General features: G+C 41.7%; 1 protein-coding gene across 1 annotated transcript in view; it reads right to left on the bottom strand.

The window, feature by feature from the left end:
* Nucleotides 1-18612, bottom strand: part of OSBPL8 (oxysterol binding protein like 8) — a 3324100-nt gene that overhangs the window by 1897080 nt on the left and 1408408 nt on the right. Inside the window, exon 13 of the mRNA XM_044087980.1 lies at nt 5220-5301. Coding sequence (XP_043943915.1) covers nt 5220-5301 — 82 coding nt within the window. The remainder of the gene's footprint in view (nt 1-5219; nt 5302-18612) is intronic.

The following is an 18612-nucleotide window of genomic DNA, read 5'->3' on the forward strand; positions in this document are numbered from 1 at the left end:
CCGCCGCTTATGACTCTTGTGTCTATCCCTCTCCTTCTCTCTATGTCATTTCTCTTTACTGGAAGAGTCCCCCTCTCCCTGGGAAGCAGCGGGAGGTTGAGAAGGTTGGACAGTTGCAGCCGCGACTGGCGCCACTGAGGGAGAGGAGGAAGAGGAATCCGGGGGTAAGAGTCCCGCCAAGATTAGTTTGTTCCTCCTGTTCCTCAGAGCCCGGGGGTTAAAGGCTGCATAAATCTGGCAGCCCGATGTTAAGTGGGCTACCCCCAGGCAAAGAACGCACTGAGTGTGGCCATCCGCTGGGGACAGCTTATGACCACACTCAGCACATTTTGAAAAAATGACCTTAGGGCCCTTGGCCATCACACACAAGTACAGACCCTGACAGACAGTAAGGGGAAGGGAAAAAATACTAAATTACCATAAAAAATTAATAAAACACAGTTAAACTACAAAAGGGGCTTACTATACACACAAACACACACCGAAAAAACTATTTATCTGAGAAAAATACACCTAAATTCCTCTCACCTAAAACGCTAAGAGCTCGTTCCCTAATGCTTCAGAAGCCGCGGCAAACGAGATCTGAGGACTGGAGGGAGGTAGCAGGGTATTATGGGTAAGGGGGAGGAGCTGAGAGCTCGGATCTTTAGCTTGGAAGCTGCTGGCTCGGATCCGAGGTCGGATCCGATACCCACAGGTTGCTGATCAAATGAAGTTAACTACTTCAGATGTAGTGTATTTTGTCTTTGACCTGACAAGAACACCCACTCACCACATCTGTCTTGCCTTGCTATGAGTAAGTAAGTCTAGGATACAGTAATTTCTTTCAGATATAGTCAGGAATACAGCTCAGCTTAATTTAGATGTTTTTCTTTTTTATTTGAGACAGTCCTGCAATGCTGTTTTAAATATTTCCTGTGATTTTGAACTCTGAAGTAACTGTGACTATTTACTAAGTATTTTCTTGTCCTTTCATTATTTACTATTAAATATATTTAAAACTTTCAATTGTGGCTGGTCTGTCTAGAGATATTTAAGCTCTTAGAGTACTTGCATATCTATTTGGTGACATTGTGTGGGCCACTCCTAATAGTCTTGCTCTTGGTCAAACTTCCATTTGGATTAATAGTAACATTACACAGCAAAACTGGACACCCTTTTCTAAGGGCCTTAAAGTAGCTGTTAAGTAGTGGCTGGTGGCAGTGAAAACTACCTTATAGTCTGGGCAAAAGGGGGCATAGCTATTAAACCTGTGCCAGCCTTTCCCAGGTGTGCATGTGTGTGTGTGTTTAAGCTACCTGGGCAGCTACACGAAGCACTGGTTGGACAGAGAGGGTGCTGGAGGTCTTGGCTTGGCCACTCCGCTGAAATCTTAACTCTATAGTTATGCCAGTGGGGAGTCTTATTGGGGATCTGGAGAAAGAGGGAGAAGCCAGCCCCAGTCTGACTGTGGTCTCTGTGTGCTCTTAAGGGAAATCACACTTTACTGTGTGTGTACCTGTCATCCTCCCAGTGTGTACATCTTCTACTGTTGCCAGTGGTGAGGATTGAGGCTCCTTGATTACTGGGCCAGTGCTGGGACGTCACATCTATAATTAACTAAATGAATATGGCATTACACTCTGCATAATAAGACAAATAAAAGTATACAATATTATCAGGGAGTCATAACACGTGAAACTAATAACTGCAGAAATGTAACCAGTTAAAATAAATTATATTTTCATGACAATAGTCAGTATTTATTACCAAGAGACTATTAAAACTTCAAGAAAATAAATCTTTATTCAGAGTACAAGTATTAGAGGTCGATATGCCTTGATATATAACTTCAGAAAATAGATACTGCTTGTCAAATCTTCTGTGCAAATATTTTAAGAAAGAAGGATAATTCCTGTAAAAGGATGGAAAATACTCCTCTTTCTGTTGTTGTTGAAACTTGTTTCTTTTTCTTCCAAATATTTCAAATAATTAAAAGCCACATGACCAAATAGTAAGCATACTGTAAAAACAGAAAGCACTGTTCAATCTAATATCCAAGTTTTAACATCCTTGGGTAGATCATCAGGTGCCAATTAAGCATGCCTATATATAACAATACCAATCAAGACAATTTTGGCAGTAGCAATAACTACATCACAAGAAGTGCATTTATATGGCAAATCTGTTGATATTTCGACAGTTGAACCCAAATCAAGAAGCTTTGAATTTTATTTCATAAATCTCAGAATGGTTTAAAAACAGGAGCTGATCTCCCTCCATAGATTCTATTTTAAATAAATGAAAATAGTCTTCTTGTAGACTGAATCTGTGAAGCTGGCCATTTGAAATTTTCAATAATGTTAATCACGTCATCAAATAAAGCTTCTTCAGCAGAAGAGACAAAAACTGCACAGCTGAATCTTTGCGACTAAAACAATAAAATGAGGAGAGGCTTGTTGAATCTTCAAGTTACAGACACCATCACTGGATGCTAAAAGTGGAGGACTCTTATTCCTTGCAATTTCTGAAAGACGTTCAGAGACCTACTTAGGTGCTGAATGCTCAAGCCTGATCAGTGATCTATGTTGGTTCGTATAAGATATATTCATGCAGAAGTCCTTGAGAAACAGACCAAAGTATCACTTGTGCGAACCATCTGTAGTCTAAATCTATCAGCAGAAAAATACAAAGAAATGTCTCTAAATTGAGAATTAAGAACTTTGAATGGCATATGTCTCCTATCCCAGGGAAACGTGGTTGAGATTCTGACTTCTAGAACTATTCTAGAGAAGGCTAACATAAATTTATTTGCTGTTACAAACAAAGCTGCTTACTTGACTTTAAAGTTAGGCACACACGTCAGTCGAGACTACACTGGCACCGATAAAACTGACTTCCACTCTGACAGTGGGTGTCAGGAAAAAAGATTTGCCTGTCTCAGAAGTTAAAGACATCGAAGTCCTAGAATCCACGGATGACAAAACCTTTTCCATGACAAACTTTCTCATCTGCCAAATGAGCTTGTATACCTTTTCAGACTATGCAGAATCAACCAAGTATTTCTTTCTGAAACTATTGAAGTCTTATAGCTAGCTTGAATATTCCACAGTGTTTAATTGTCACTAGCACTGTGATTCAGGGTCAAATGGAAGAGAGACTGGTTATGGAAGTCTTAGGGGTTATACATACACCACATTCATATGCATTTATTACCAATTTAGCCATGATAAGAAGAGCACAAACCACAGAGAATACTTCCTTATCAAAAAAAAAAAAAAAAAAAAAAAAAACAGCCATATAATGTGAACATAATGAAAAGTGTGCAGTTAGTTTTCTCTACTGGTGAGTGGGAGATGTATGCCATGTGAAACTGTGTTAAAACTGAAAAGAATGTGCATCAACAGGAAAGCAAGACAAAACTCGAATACACCTTTTGGATCGTGCAGTAGCTGCACTGTTGCCTTACAGCAAGAGGCTCTCTGGTTTGATTCTTGGCTGGGGTGCCTTCTGTGCAGAGTCTGCATGTCTGCCTGCATCTGTGTGGGTTCTTTCTGGGTGTTCCAGTTTCCTCCCACATTACAAAGACACGCATCTGAAGTGTTTCTCCCCGGACCTCCGCTGAAAATTGGCTTTGTTCCAAGTCAGACTTTCCTGGTAAACAAATGTTAAATAAATAAATAAATAAAAATGAGTGTTTGACACTAAATAGTGTGAACACTAATGTGTGAGAATCTTTGTTCATATACTAATTCAGACATTTAGAGTCCAGTATCTCAGAGAATACCTCTTACACTAAGGTACAGCAATTTTGGAGATGGTTTACAAAAGGAGGGTGGGGGTACAGCCACCCTTGATGGGGGTAGGGGTGGACAAGAGGAGGCTCCTTCCCGCAAAAAAATAAAATAAATAAATAAATTAATTAATTAGCAACTTTTGATGTTCACTGTTTGACTCAGAAGTCAAAGAATAATGTTCACATTTTTTAGCATCACTCATGGATCGAACTTCTGGTTGAGCCACACACAACTTCATCAATGCGTTCCAGTATGAAACTTGCTCTGTTAAATTCAGAGAATGAATAGACTTCTATGAGAAGTTCTGGTCTGGGGATGATACAAATAAGGTGAAATTATAAACCAAGTAATATTGTTTAATATTCCCTCTTAAGGAGGATAAAGGTTCCAGCCATAACCCAGGTACAACGTAGGACCTGGGAAACCAAAACGATCCAAAAAATTGCATACAAGTATACTTAAAATGCAGGTGCATATAACTGCAATTTCCCCTGACACAGCACTATATAAAAGTCATACAAAACAACATTACCACTATTCCCAAGGGATAGCTATACAACAAGACATAAAAACTCACTGGCATCTTGGTCAATAATGTGATTTCTATACTAGTTTGTAGTGCCTCACAGAGTTCCTCCTTGAGTCAATCAGTTGTAAAAGTGATGAATGTTATCAAAAAGTCACTACACAAGTTCTTCAGCTGATGATATGTACTGGCTGACAGAAGCTGTTTCTATGGCACTTACTTGCCAGGCTATGTTCTGAAATCTAGAATGTGTTTTTGAATGTAAGTGTCCCATTTTTTATTTTACATGGAACACATATTTAAACTGAAGTGTACACATGAGAGAAACAGCATGCCTACAGCATCACATACTGAAACAGAGAACATTATACACAATATTAATACAGACATAAAATATTAACAACAATAGTAAGATGACCAATATTTTAGGACATTTGTACCTGCAAAACTCATACAAAATCAAAAAGTAAAAGAGGGATGAACATCTCTGGAGTCCTATGAATTATCAACTAGTTCTACTAGTTAAAGGGCTCAGTTACGCTATCTCAAGCTGTCTGGTAGTAGATAATACAAACGGATTCCACTCTCACCTGTCTACAGGTGTGAATTAGGCTAAGCATTAGGACTTTGTTGCAAAATTTGCCCTTGCTCTATAAAGACTTGCTGATGTTTCTAATACAGTGAATGTTCCTTATGGCATATGAAGGATAAGACATTGAAGTAAAACTTAGTGATTCTTTATCCATAACTATACTGAGTCTAGTTACTTGCAGACATACTAGCATGTTGAAAAAGACAGTTTCTCTCTTTCTGGCTATATGTTATGACTTCTGAAGGCTGCTGTTATAACTTTTAGTGCATATAGCCTGAGAGTTATGGCTACAATAGATTTATGACCAACAATGTCACAAACCTACCTTTGGCTTTTTGTAGAATCCGGAAAGATACCACTTTACAACTTTTTTCAGGCGACAATATGCATTCTCCTCAACTGCAGCCCTGTAATTCAGAATTTAAAGAAAATATGTTACTACGCATTAGCTTTACCTCCCAAAAATAATTTACAAGGACCATGTCTCACTACATAAACAATGAACTGACATCTTAGGAAAACAAAAACAAAAAATGTACGGCTTTGCTGACACTTCTTCACAAAAGCAAATAATTTTAGCAGTATACAGACAAAAGTGGATGACCAGCAGTGCATCACTAGACTGTTTTATCTATGGAGTCCTATAACTGATAAACTAACTCAAGTGGCACAGGACTTTGACACTGAAGCTCTCCCATAGCCATGTCAAAAACAGCTGTGTCACCATGAGTCTGTGAAAACTAAAATGCCTGTAAGAATACTTCAGTCCGCCTTTTTCCAGCCTAGTTGGTAAGATTTCAGGAGCATGTTAAGCTGTTTTACTGTCCCCATTGTCCTACCTCCTCCTCCTTGTCCATTCTGAGGAATGAGTAGGACAAAGGAGTCCAAGGATCTGCAGAATTTATTTTATTGAGAAGGGGTATAATGTTTCACAACAGAGAAGCAAACTTTATGTAAGAAGGAGTAGGGAATCATTACAGAAGACTTTAACATTCAAATGGAGAAACAAACAGAAATATTTCTCAATGATCAACAAAATGTACACACGCAGACCCTAAGTAACTATACAGAGGATGTGTAGGACAGAGGAAGAGATAAGGACATACAGAAAGAACACGTTCATGCTCAAATTTGGTTTACTGTGGTGACACACATTGTGTATGACCTGACCTTCCTAACCTATGAACACAGACAATGTAGACTTACAAACTCTAGTCTTTCCTAATGGATAATTATGTCTTAGATACATTTCTGTCATTCCTCCCCTTCCCAAATTAAAAGCGCTCTTCTGTGGGTTATCAGTCCTTTCCCCAACTAATACCCTGAAAGTCATAGTTCCACTTCCAAAATAAAGATGGTAGCAGTGGGAACAAAGTTTACCACCATTGCTTATGATCACCTGATTAATGCATCTGTGCAGAAATGAAAAGCAAAGGCAGTAAAGGCAGCAAAGCTTCTCAACATGTTATAAAATATAAACAAACTGTCTGCTCCCACATCTGAAAGTTGGATGCAAAGATTTAGGCATCATTTGCCTGACATTACTTTAAGTGCATAAACAGGGTGATGTGGTCAATGATGCATAAAACCACAGATTATAAATTTTTGTTATAGTGTCAGAGTATGAACATGACAGTCCTATGATATTCTGAATAAGTGCAAGACGTGTTCCATAACATGCAAACGGCAGTAAAAAAAATCTGGAATTGCTGTGCAGAACCATGGTCTGTTATATCCAATGTATTTATGCCTCACCAAAATAGTGGGCAGTGCAAGTTTTTAAGCAATATCAGGCATATCTATATTAAAGTGCAGCTTTTTAAAATATGGAAACATTTTGGTTTCAAGGCCAGCTCCATTGGCATACAGGAATAAAGCCCAGACTAAGACCCAGGAGACCAGAGTTCTACTAGTGGCTTGAACACCTGTCAGTTAGTGGGGGAAGGAAGGGAATAATCAGATTTTTGCTTGATCACCTCCTCTCATGAAAAGGGATACATTCAGCAAGAGAGACTGCAGAGGAGACTAGTGATCACATGACGGTGCTTGTCTACAACGGACAGGAAAGGCCAACTGACCACATTACAGGGATGTGTGGCATGCATCACAAAAATCCACTGAACGACACCCCCTTGGACTCAACAAAGCATGCACAGCTGTTATTGAGAAGCAGAAAGCCCAAAGCACCCATCACGACTACCTCAGTGATGGCCCCTCTCGGCTGTTTCTTGCCATAGTGATGGGAAACAAATGGCCAGATGACAGAGAGGGAGGTCTAATGGTTAGCAGGCAACAATAGCAAACTTGATTTCAAAACATGAAACATACAAACCAAAATTCAGTTTTTACAGCTGAAAGTTTATGACTCTATGGTACAGAGCCACTAACACCGTGACTTATGTCTAAACCACTGTGTATTGCTTAACAAGTGTGTAAAATATGCAACCATTCAGTTGAAGTGTAAGATCAAGACAAATCATAAATTTATCTTATATTATATAACGTAAGTAACTTTACTTTTGCTTTAACTACCAGATCTCTGTGCATCTAGAAATGCTAAAGCAAGTTTACTGCTGTTACACATTCGTAGGATGTCATCTTACAACAACATACATTTAAATTTTGCATTTATGAAATATTTAATAAAGTATGTTGATTTAAAAAAAAATCTAGTTTTACAGTCTGGCAGATTTTTATGTTTTACTTATAACATCCAAGTTAGAGGTGCCACTACTGTCAAATACTGATGCACCAACTCATCAAGCTGAGGAAGGATATCGTAATTGCAAGCTGTTTCACAGGTGCCAGAACTGGTGATGTCTCCAAAGCACTCCGATCCCATCACACAAAGTGTGTGTGTGTGTGTGTGTGTGTGTGTGTGTGTGTGTGTGTGTGTACACATATAACCTGATCACTGCTCATGTAGGAATGATGAATGAATCTATACCTTCCACCTTGGTCAATATCCCAATGTTTACTTCTTAAGCTGAAAGTAACTAGTCTTAAGCAGCATCATGCCATCATCGTACATGATGACAAAACAAGCAAAAAATAATGGACTTATCAACTGGTTCAATAAATGGCTTCATTATATTTAAATCCAGTGTGTGCCAGGCTGGAGGATGGGGGTAGAATGTTCTGCCTGCTTCACCAGAAAGGCCCTTCATCTTTCCCTGTTGTCTCTACCCCCACTGTGCTTTCATTAGGCAGAATTATTGTTCTGCATCTGCCAACCTAACAAATCCCATTCAGGCACACTTGAATGTGACATTGGCCAGTGCTAGAAGTTTAAACAAAAAAAATGTCCACCCTCAAGGATTTTCTGACCTCTGAAAACATTACACATTTGTATAACTACAGAAATGTGGTAACACTGCAGTGATAGGATCATAGGAGATTACTAGGCTATTGGCCCTAAGGCCTCTACAAGCCTAGCCATGTTATACCTTTGTTCCCTTAAGGACCAAGATATATAGTATATGTGTGCATGCAAATCTAAGATCAGCACCAGCTCCCCCTATGTCTGTTACCCCCCTTCTGACTCCCTAATGAGGATGGGTGCATTTCTGAGGAGGTAGCTATAGTCGCTGGTAATTTTATCACTTCATGACGAATCCGGCAGAATAACGACCTACAAATACACCATACCCTGGTATTGACAAGTCCAACTATCACATCTTTGTTAACTACAGAACCCCTTCCATGTCTCCCACATCCCATCAAACCTATCCAAACAAATCAGAGTCCTTAAATACTGAGTCTAACACATTAATCCTGTGGGATTTCAGCTCTTTGTCCAAAAACTGAAAAACAAGCATCAAAAATAAATATACATATAGGCTCCCTGGCAATATTACCTCAAATTCTCAACCATATAGTACCCTACCATACAAGAGGTTCAAATCTAATCAGCCTAGTTCTTACAAATATAGTTGACACTGCCAACATACCAGGGGATACATTTTTTCAACTTCTTACCCCCAAATCCCTTCTCTGTTCTTAATGTCACTCTAATCAGTCCATACCCAATTAAATATTAACCTCTCTATAACTTGATGGACAGCAAACTGGCTCATAATCAAGGTTAGTGGCACACCTTGAAAAGATAGGTCACCAGTGGTGTTCCATAGGGTTCGGTTTTAGACCACTCTCTCTGACAATACTTTTTGTTGGCATCCAAGCCAACATGAGTCTCTGGCTGACTAAGTTTGCAGATGAGTTCAAACTCGTAGCTGTCATTGCCTCCTGAAATGAAATGTATATCCTCCAGAAGAGCCAAATCCACACTTGTGAACAATGAACCGTCTTTAAACCACCATATAGCAACTATTACTACAAAATCTTTCTGAAACAGCTAATCAAGTTGGGCAGGTAAGGAAGAGTAGCTAAAGCCTGTCCCAGTCCTTTGTTCTCATAGGTGTCCCTGCAAGTGTTCTGTTTTTTGGCCCCATCAATCAGGTGTCACTGCTAGCCTCTGGCAAAGTTCCAGCAGAGAGACATCTGGCAGGGTCCCTCCCTTCAGGAGAGGCATTCCATTCCTCCCTTAGAGCACCTTCAGATGGCTGAGCTGCAAACTGAACTCGTGTTGTCTGGTTCACAGTCAGGGCTTTTTTCCTCTAAACCACTGGCCTGCTTTCTAAGTTTTATATTGCCTTCAGCTTGAAGGTTTTTAGATAGATGTTGGTTTCATTTAAAAATAGTCTCTGCTTACTGGAAAAGTTCTGCAGAACTGGGTTGACTGGGTGTACAAAGCATCCATTTTACAGAATAACTAAACTACGATAATGACATTGACGGGGGTCCTTACACCAGAACTGCTACTCTTCCAGACGGGGTCATAATTTTATCAGGCTACCTTCGTATGGGCTCAGTGGTGTCAGGCTCCTTCCAAGCCCACAGCGAGACCAATTAGCGGAGCAGATGAGGTCGTCGGCAGGCGGAATCATCCAAGATGTAGATGGGCCGGTACCAAATGCCTCCAGAAACACAGATTCCTCCAACGAAGGATTGGTGGGCTTCCAGACACTTCTCTCTTTTAGGATTTTGAGGATGTCTCTGAATGAGACATCCACAGAAGGTGATTGTGAGGATCCTTCGCCATCCTCAAAATCTGTGTCTTTGGTGACAGATTCAGGAGAACCCAGATGCTTCTTCTTACATGTCCTCTTCCGAGGGACATTCTCAGTGGGATAATCTGGGGAAGTATCGGAAGAGGTAGAAATACCCAAATGGGTGTCTTGCGGTTTTGGTACTTGTTGTCCCTGTGGTAGGGTTAGCTAAGACTCCTGAAGTACAGCAGGGGAAGATACGGAACCAAAAGGGATAGGACACATCTGGATCATGGAAGCTGACAGGGCTCTCTCCAAAGTCCTAAAGACTGACCTTCCCAGAGAGGGGCAGGAAAGTACAGTTGTGTACACTTACCATAAATGTAGATGTTTGAGTGTATTCACTGTTGCATTCATTACATTTGGGTAATCCTGCTGGCAGGTTACCCTCAGTCGGCCTGAATTCCAAAGTCCTGCGTCCTGCGCCGGCTGCTGTTGCCCCTTCCCTGACGTCAGGGGTATAAAAGATGCGGCCGATGCCATTTTCTTTAGTTTTTCTTGCCCCAGATGGCAGGTGCCCCCTGAAAGGGTAGCCAAAATTTATATATATATATATATATATATATATATATATATATATATATATATATGTAAATACATGCACCAATATAAACTTTACCTTAATCTACAAGCAAATACACCACATAGGTTGTATAAATCAGAGAAGAAAAGATAGGTTCTATCAGAAGAAAGGGGGATGGCGGGTGGGTAATCTGGGCTGCAACAGTGAATACACTCGAACATCTACATTTATGATAAGTGTACACAACTGTACTATGTTCTTCGTGTTTCACTGTTGCAGTTATTACATTTGGGTAGAGTCCCAAAGCTATGGATGGGAGGCTGGAGCTAAACAGCACTTGGAGTGGTATGAGGCCCTGCAGAACTGCAGTGGCAAAGCCTGCCCTGGATTTAGAGTAGAGTGGCAGATGATAGTGCTTTGTAAATGTGTGCACTGAACTCCAAGTAGCAGCCTCTAAAATGTCCTCGGTTGGTACTCCCCTGAGAAAGGCTGCTGAAGTGGCTACAGCTCTGGTTGAATGTGGCCTAATGCCCTTAGGCACTGGCTTGCCATTGTGTAAGTACCAGAAATGAATGCAGTGGCCTATCCACTTTGGAATAGTCTGCTTTGAGATAGCCTTTCCTTGTGATCCTGCAGCATATGCCACTAGTAATTGCTCTGTTTTTCTGAAAACTTTGGTTCTGTCCAAGTAGAATCTAAGCTGTCTGTGTACGTCCAAAGAATGCAGAATTCCTTCCCCCTTGTTCTGTGGATTTGGATAAAAAGTAGGCAGATGAATAGTTTGGTTAAGAGCCACACTGGACACCACCTTAGGCATAAATGTTGGGTTTGTCCTCAGAGAGACCCTGTCTGGATAAAAAAAAAGATAAAAGTTTCCACCGCCATGAGTGCCTGTAGCTCTGAAACTCGTCTTGCAGAAGTTATTGCTAGGAGCAGAGCTGGTTTCCAACATAAAAACATTATATTAGCAGTAGCAGCTGGCACAAAAGGAGGCAGGGTGAGTTTTTCCAAGACATAGTTGAGGTCCCATGCAGGCATTGGTGATCTCCTTGGAGGCCTTAAATTTTTGGCTCCTCTGAGGTACTGTTTTAATAAGGGATGAGAAAAGATTGGTGGCTCTGTATTGTAATGAGCCGAAATGGCAGAGGCATGAATTTTAATAGATGAAAAAGATAGGCCTTTGTCCAGCATCTCAGTTAAGTATTGTAAAATCTGAGGAATATTTGGCACAGCTGTATCCGTTCCTTGTGCCTGGTTTCAAGCACAGAATCTCTTCCATTTTCCAGCATAAGATTTTCTAGTACTAGGCCTTCTGGCCTCCAAAATGACATCCATCACAGCTTTACTGAGAGGTGTGTTTTGTATGACTACATTATCCGCCATGCTGCCAGGTTTAAAGTCCTGAGTTGGCTGTGCAGGATCTGATTGTTTTGCTGGGACAGTAGATGAGGTATTTGAGGTAAGGTCCAAGCTGGGCATTGAGACAAGCTCTTTAGGATTGGAAACCAGTACTGGCGGGGCCAGTCTGGGGCGATCAGTATCATTTTTGGCTTCTCCTGTCTGACCTTTAGGAGTACCTTGGGCAGGAGAGGCAGAGGGGGAAAGGCATAGATAGGTTTTTCCAGCTGGAAGATAGGGCGTCCACTTTCCATGCTTGTCTGTGATGAGTCCTTGTGCAAAATCTTTTTAGTTGGTAGTTGTGAGGGGAGGCAAATAGATCTATGTCCGGGCATCCTCATTTCCTTGTTATCATGCTGAAGACTTGTGAATTCAGGTGCCACTCGTGGGGATCCATGAGGTTTCTGCTTAGTTCGTTTGCCAGAGTATTTTTCCTTCCTGGCAGGAATTGTGCATGCAGATGTACTTGGTAAGTTAATGCTGTGTCCCACAAAGTCATGTCTAGTCTGCAAAGAGGGTAAGAATGTGTGCCTCCCTGCTTGTTTATATACCACATGACCGTGTTGTTGTCTATCTTTATCAGTAGTTGTCCCGGATGAAGTAGGTCCTTGAAGGCTGTCAGGGCATTCTGAACAGCTAGCATCTCTTTTTGATTGATATGTAGATGCATTTGGGTTGAGGACCATGTTCCCCGAATGCATCTTCCTGCCATGTGGGCCCCCCCAGGCATAATCTGATGCATCCGTTGTTAGTGTCTGCCTGGCTGGGGGTAATGTGAATGGCTGTCCCTTGTTTTGGTGACAAGCCTTTGCCCACCATCGAAACTCCTGTTGTAGGCAGGGAATAAGAGTAATCATTGTTTCCCGGCTGTGGCAATGTTGAGTCCAAACACTTTTTAGGAACCATTGAAGTTTCCTCATACGCAGTCTTGCATATGGAATTAGTAGGATGCAGGATGCCATGAAGCCCAAAGCCTGCAGAATCTTTCTTGCAGATAACCGGGTCTTTGTTGCCAACAGTTTGAAATAGGTAGTCAGTTGCCTTTGTTTGTCTGGCGTGAGATAAGTCATCTGGGCAGTTGTATTTAAGCTTGCACCCAGGAATATTATCTCTTGAGAGGGTACTAGTTTTGACTTCTTTTCGTTGACTGTGTACCCTAGGCATGTTAGAAGTCTTTGCACATACGCCAGATGCTGTAGAACAATGTCCTTGTTCTCTGCTTGAATTAGACAGTCATCCAAGTAAGGATATATTTGTATTCCTCTTTGTCTGCAGAATGCAATTACTGGTGCCAGGCACTTTATAAAGACCCTGAGTGCAGTAGATAAGCCAAAGGGCAGTGCAGAGAATTGGTAATGCATTGAGCCTGCCTTGAATCTGAGGTATCTTCTGCATAATTGTCTGACTGGGACATGCAGGTATGCCTCTTTTAGGTCTAGAGTCACCAGCCAAGTGTTCTTGCCCAGCATGGGCAGAAGCTGCTGCAAAGTCATCATCATGAATTTTGGTATATCCAGGAATGTGTTCAGAATTGATAGGTCCAGTATTGGTCTCCAGGTCTTGTCCTTTCTGGGTACCAAAAACAGTCTTGAGTAAAATCCTTGTCCCTGCTCTTGCTCTGGTACTTGTTGAATGGCCCCCATGTCTATGAGGGATGAGACTTGTTTTTGTGCCTCTGCCCATTGATTTTTTGGCAGATATGGGAAGCCATTTGCCTTTGGCAGGGTATGGAAATGGAACTTGTATCCTTGTGACATGATTCTTAGAACCCACTTGTCCTGAGTTATAATGTGCCAGTTTTGAGAAAAAAGTGTTAATTTTCCCCCTAAGGGTGCTGCCAGGAGATAAGTGCTTGGTGCAGGCAGGGGGATGTCATCGGGACTGTTTCCTGTAAGGTTGTGATTTGTCTTCTCCAACTTTGGAGGTAGAAGCACCCCACTGCTTTGACCTGTAGGAACCTTGCGCCTGGGATCTGCCTGTAGAGCATCTGGGTCTGCCCCTTTGAGGTCTGTCTGACACAGGAAAGGACCAATTCTTGGTAGGCCAGTGTCTCCTAAACCTAGGTGGCTGTACCTGTAAAAAAATCTTTGACAGTTTGCAGAGATTTAGCTTTGTCTTCCATTTTCTTTAACACCTCCCCTGTCTTAACAGCAAACAAAGTATCATGCTGTAAAGGTGCATCTAATAATGTAACTTTGACATGATCAGGCAGATTTTGTTCCTTTAACCAAGCATGCCTCCTAATTAAAGAACCCGGAACTGAGGCCCTGCAGGAGGCCTCCAAAGAATCAAAACCACATTGCAAAGTATGCTTTCCAACTTGTTCAGCTGCATGCAATAAATCCTGCATTTCCTTGTTTTCTGCACATTCAGAGTTTAACAACATTTTCTGTTTAAGCAATGCCATGACATGTTGCTAATATCTGAGCATATGAAACTGACAGTTTAAGACCCTTATAGCCAAGGTAGCAGATGTGTAAACCTTTTTCCCCATCTATCCAGTGCCCTAGAATCTCTGTCGGGGGGGGGGGGTAGGTTTTTTTGCAGCGGAAGCCTTAACTCCTTTGGGACCCTGTGAAATAGTTTCTGGGTCTGCAGCAGGGTTTTTAAAAAGGAATTTATGAGAGTCAGGAACCCTGTAATATCTGTCAGGCTTAACAGGAGCTGGAGGTAAGGAGTCAGGGGTAAGACTAGACTCCGAAAACACATCATCTACAATATCTAACAGTGGTGGAATGGCTAATGGCCTGTGTTGAGGTAGTAAAAGGAAATCCCTGAGCCTCTTTTTAGATTCTGAAAAATCTTGGCTCTCCCAGTGGAAATGCTCCCTCATGGTATGCAAGGTTTCCCCAAAAGAACAGTCCTCTGGAGGAGAAGCTGAAGGTATAGATTCTTCAGCATAAGAATCCTCATAGGGGGGGAAGAGAATATTCCTGATCAGAAGAAATACAAATCTGATCTGAAGATTCATAGTCAGTCTCTTGTCTAGGCCTCTTATCAGGAGGGGGATGGAAACCCCTGATCAAAGTAATTAAGTCTTTGGCCATTTTGTGCATCTGTTTTTTGGGCATACAGGCCTGTCCACGTGGCTCTTGAGTTTGCTTCTTTGTTTTAGAAGGTGCTTTAGTCTTTGTCTTTGAAGCTGAGGTTGGCTTAATGTAAAGATGTTTAGGTCTGAATACACCCTCAGAAGCAGGTGCCTACTCAGCGGCACCAGACCCATCTGAAGGAATAGTATCCGAGGCTCCAATACCTTGAGTTTCCAGTGGGAGTCGGTAGTGGGCTGTGACTCTAAAGTAGCGGGCGTCAGGGGCTGCGAAAGCGCCTCACTGAGAACCGGCGACTGGCTTAGGAGAAGCTTAGTCGTCGGTTTTGGGCCTCGGTTGTCTGTCTCTCTCCTTTTCTTTTCCCTTTTTTGTGAACTCTGGTAGTCGGATGGCTATCCGACGACATTTCTGGATAATTAAACTGGCATCCAAAATAGTTTAAAGCAAAATCATACTGACGCTTAATAGTGCATTGGTTAAATCTAGCACAGAACCAACAACCAGCAACGTTGTGATCAGGGCCTAGGCATGGAATACAGTAAAAATGAAAGTCCTTATGAGGTATTTGCTTTCCACAAGAAATACAATTATTAACTTTTTCTGACATCGATCTGGAGCAAGAAAAAAGTTTCCCCAATGGGGTACTTAGCTTTATTGAAGACTTCGGATCTGAAACTCGAACACGAAAATCTCAGGAGTCGGCCGACCGGCACTTGCAAACTGCTTTGGGCACCGTGCGGCAAGAAAGACTAAAGAAAATGGCGTCGGCCGCATCTTTTATACCCCTGATGACCTGACGTCAGGGAAGGGGCGACAGCAGCTGACGCAGGACACAGGACTTTGGAATTCAGGCCAAATGAGGGCAACCCGCCAGCTGGATTACCCAAATGTAATGACTGCAACAGTGAAACACGAAGAACATCCTGGGTCTGAAAGGAGAGCTTTCTGATCCTTGGTCTTTCCTAGCTCCAAGGAAAGCTGCCCCAAGGCAGAAGTCAGAGCTGAACTAACTGTTACCTAAGCTCTGAGGGGTAGAGACATCTCTGAAGCCCTCAGAGTCAACTGAAACACCTTGGATCCGACAGGGTCGAATCGGCTTCAAGAGCTTTCTGAATCTAATAGCACAGAGGAGCTCGGACCAAGCTTCAGATCCAAGGCTACAGACCGTGATCGGGCTCCAAACTCACAGAGGGAATCAGAGGAGGAAAGAGTTAGAGGTGGTATCTTGGATATATGGGCTTCCTGACCCGAAGGGGTAGGAGCTGAAGCAACAACCAAGAAGCTCTACACTGAAACTATCTGTCTCACTACCCTCTCCACATCTTCTACAGTGAGGCTCCTAGAACAGCTACAGGAATGCCTGGAAGGCAAACCCAGTCTAAAAAAAAGGAGAAGGCACTCTTGATGGGACAGGGTCCACAGATGGGGAGTACCTTGCCCTAGGAAGTACATCCAATAGTCTAGGATCCAATGAATCCTTAGTTTTCAGAGATTTCAAATCTGAAGAAACAGTCCGATCCAAAGACAGACTTTTTACATTTGTCTGATCCAAGGGGGCCAGATCCGATAATTTCATTTTCTTTTTCTTGAATGGATCCAAGGAAACTGCTGGATCCAAAGAAGGCCGTTTTGAAGTTTTCTGCAAGGTCTTACAGGAAACAAAAGAAGAGCTTGGAGATTAATGAGATGACGTTTTGGGTGTCTCTAAAGAGATGGCATCACAAAGGAAGATGGTAAAAGCCCCTTCAAGATTAATTTGGTCCTGCATTCCACTAACGCTCGGGGGTTGAAGGCATGAAATATTGCGCAACTCTCTTGCAGATGGAGGGGGGGCCAAGGCAGTAGAAACAAAGGGTGTGCGAGTCAGAGAATGGATTCTTTTGTCCGCACTTCCCACACTTCTTAAAACAAGTTTTTTTTTAAATTTTTCAGCCATGTTAAGAACAAACAGCTATAGGAACTACACAGAAGAAAACTGCAACAGCACCAATAAAAGGCAATGACAAAACTGAAGGCAAAATCTACTGTCAAGAATATTGGGAAAAAAATTAGAAAGAGGGGGGAAGGGACTACCTACAAAGGTAGTACGGCTAGGATGAACATATAAGGGTAAGGGAGAGAAAAAAAAAAAACAGGAAGAAAGAGATACTAACGATAGTATCTACAGTACACTAGTACAATAAAGTGAAACATTAAAGAAAGATTATATTAGAAGAAGAAAATACAAGCACTTATCTACCCCAAGTAGCTTGAGAGTTAAACAATCATGTCTTTCATCTAATGGCAGCAAACAAGATTTGAGTAAATTGGGGAGGATGCATTGTGGGTCAGGGAGAAGCTCAATAGTTCTGGGTTGTCACGAGCTTTTACAGTGACCAAATCAGATACAACCCCTCAGATCCAAACCCAGTCGAGGACTAAACGAAAACTGATATCATCAAATTACTGATTTCTCATCCATTCATTTAACTTGGATTTGAAGATAGTAATGGAATGGTTTTGCTTTACAAAATGTAGGATTTTTATGCGCCAACAAGTCTTATTTATGATGCAATAAAGATTTAAGTCCTTTGGTCTTGCATCCGAGATACTATCAGTCAACCAGATATGTTGTAGAACAAGCAGGCCTGAGTCATTGGGTCATTTACAGCTTTGAAGGCTAGGCAAAAATCATCACATAGAAGTCTGAGAGACAAAGAAGAAACAAGGCTTGGGGTTTGGCAAAATGACTAAGTTGCTTACCTCACAGAAACAAGACACAGGGTTTGACTCTTACCTTTGACAGAAATTGGCTAGGCTGAAAATGGCCCACAAGGGCAGCTTGCCTAGTACTTACCTATGAACCTATAACCTAGAAAGAATTGTATGACAACTATTTGGTGAGGAATCACTGCTGTTTCTCAAGTTAGGCTAAATGTTTGGATAGCTACATGCAGAAGGTTGTACTGTATTCTGGTGTGAGACTGATCATAGGAAATTACTAGGCTATGGAGGTCATTTTAAGCCCAGCGATTTCGACCCAGTGTAATAATGTAGTTACTAGTAAATACCCAAGATTGCATTTAGTGATGACTGCCCATGTCCAGGAGGGTTGTGGGCACTATCCCTGGTAAGAATTTATGGTGCTCCATCCACTCATCCAGGTTCCTCAAGAACAGTGTCACAGAGGTGCTCTGTTTTACATGAATTGGTAGCCTGTTCCAAAGACGAGGCAGTCGCTGGGAGATAAATCTGTCCCTCCACAATGTCTTATTTAAGTCACAGGCCATATTTTAGTCCCTGGAACAGGTAACCCTAGACCCATTTTATTAACGTATATGCAGTAAGTTCATTAGGTTTGGGTCTTGGATTGCTTTGCAGGCCAGGTATAAATCTCCCCTAAGAAGACTATATGATATGGAGTATAGTGACAAGGATTTTAATTGGTAAGGCACAAGCTGGAGGCCCTTGATCTTTTGTTAGAAACCTCTGAGAACTCTCTAATTGCCGTAGATGCTTAGTACAGTACATATCGAATGGGGTGTTATATTCAATTATGGGCCAGATAAGTACCGAGTATAGGGGTATATATAACTTCTTAACTCTTAAGAAGAGTATAACTTCTTTTGCTCTTGAGGCAATGCCTTTACTAATCAAGTGAGC

Source organism: Protopterus annectens, chromosome 11.part0 (genome assembly GCF_019279795.1).
Source record: "Protopterus annectens isolate FY-2018-M chromosome 11.part0, PAN1.0, whole genome shotgun sequence".
Lineage (NCBI taxonomy): Eukaryota > Metazoa > Chordata > Ceratodontiformes > Protopteridae > Protopterus > Protopterus annectens.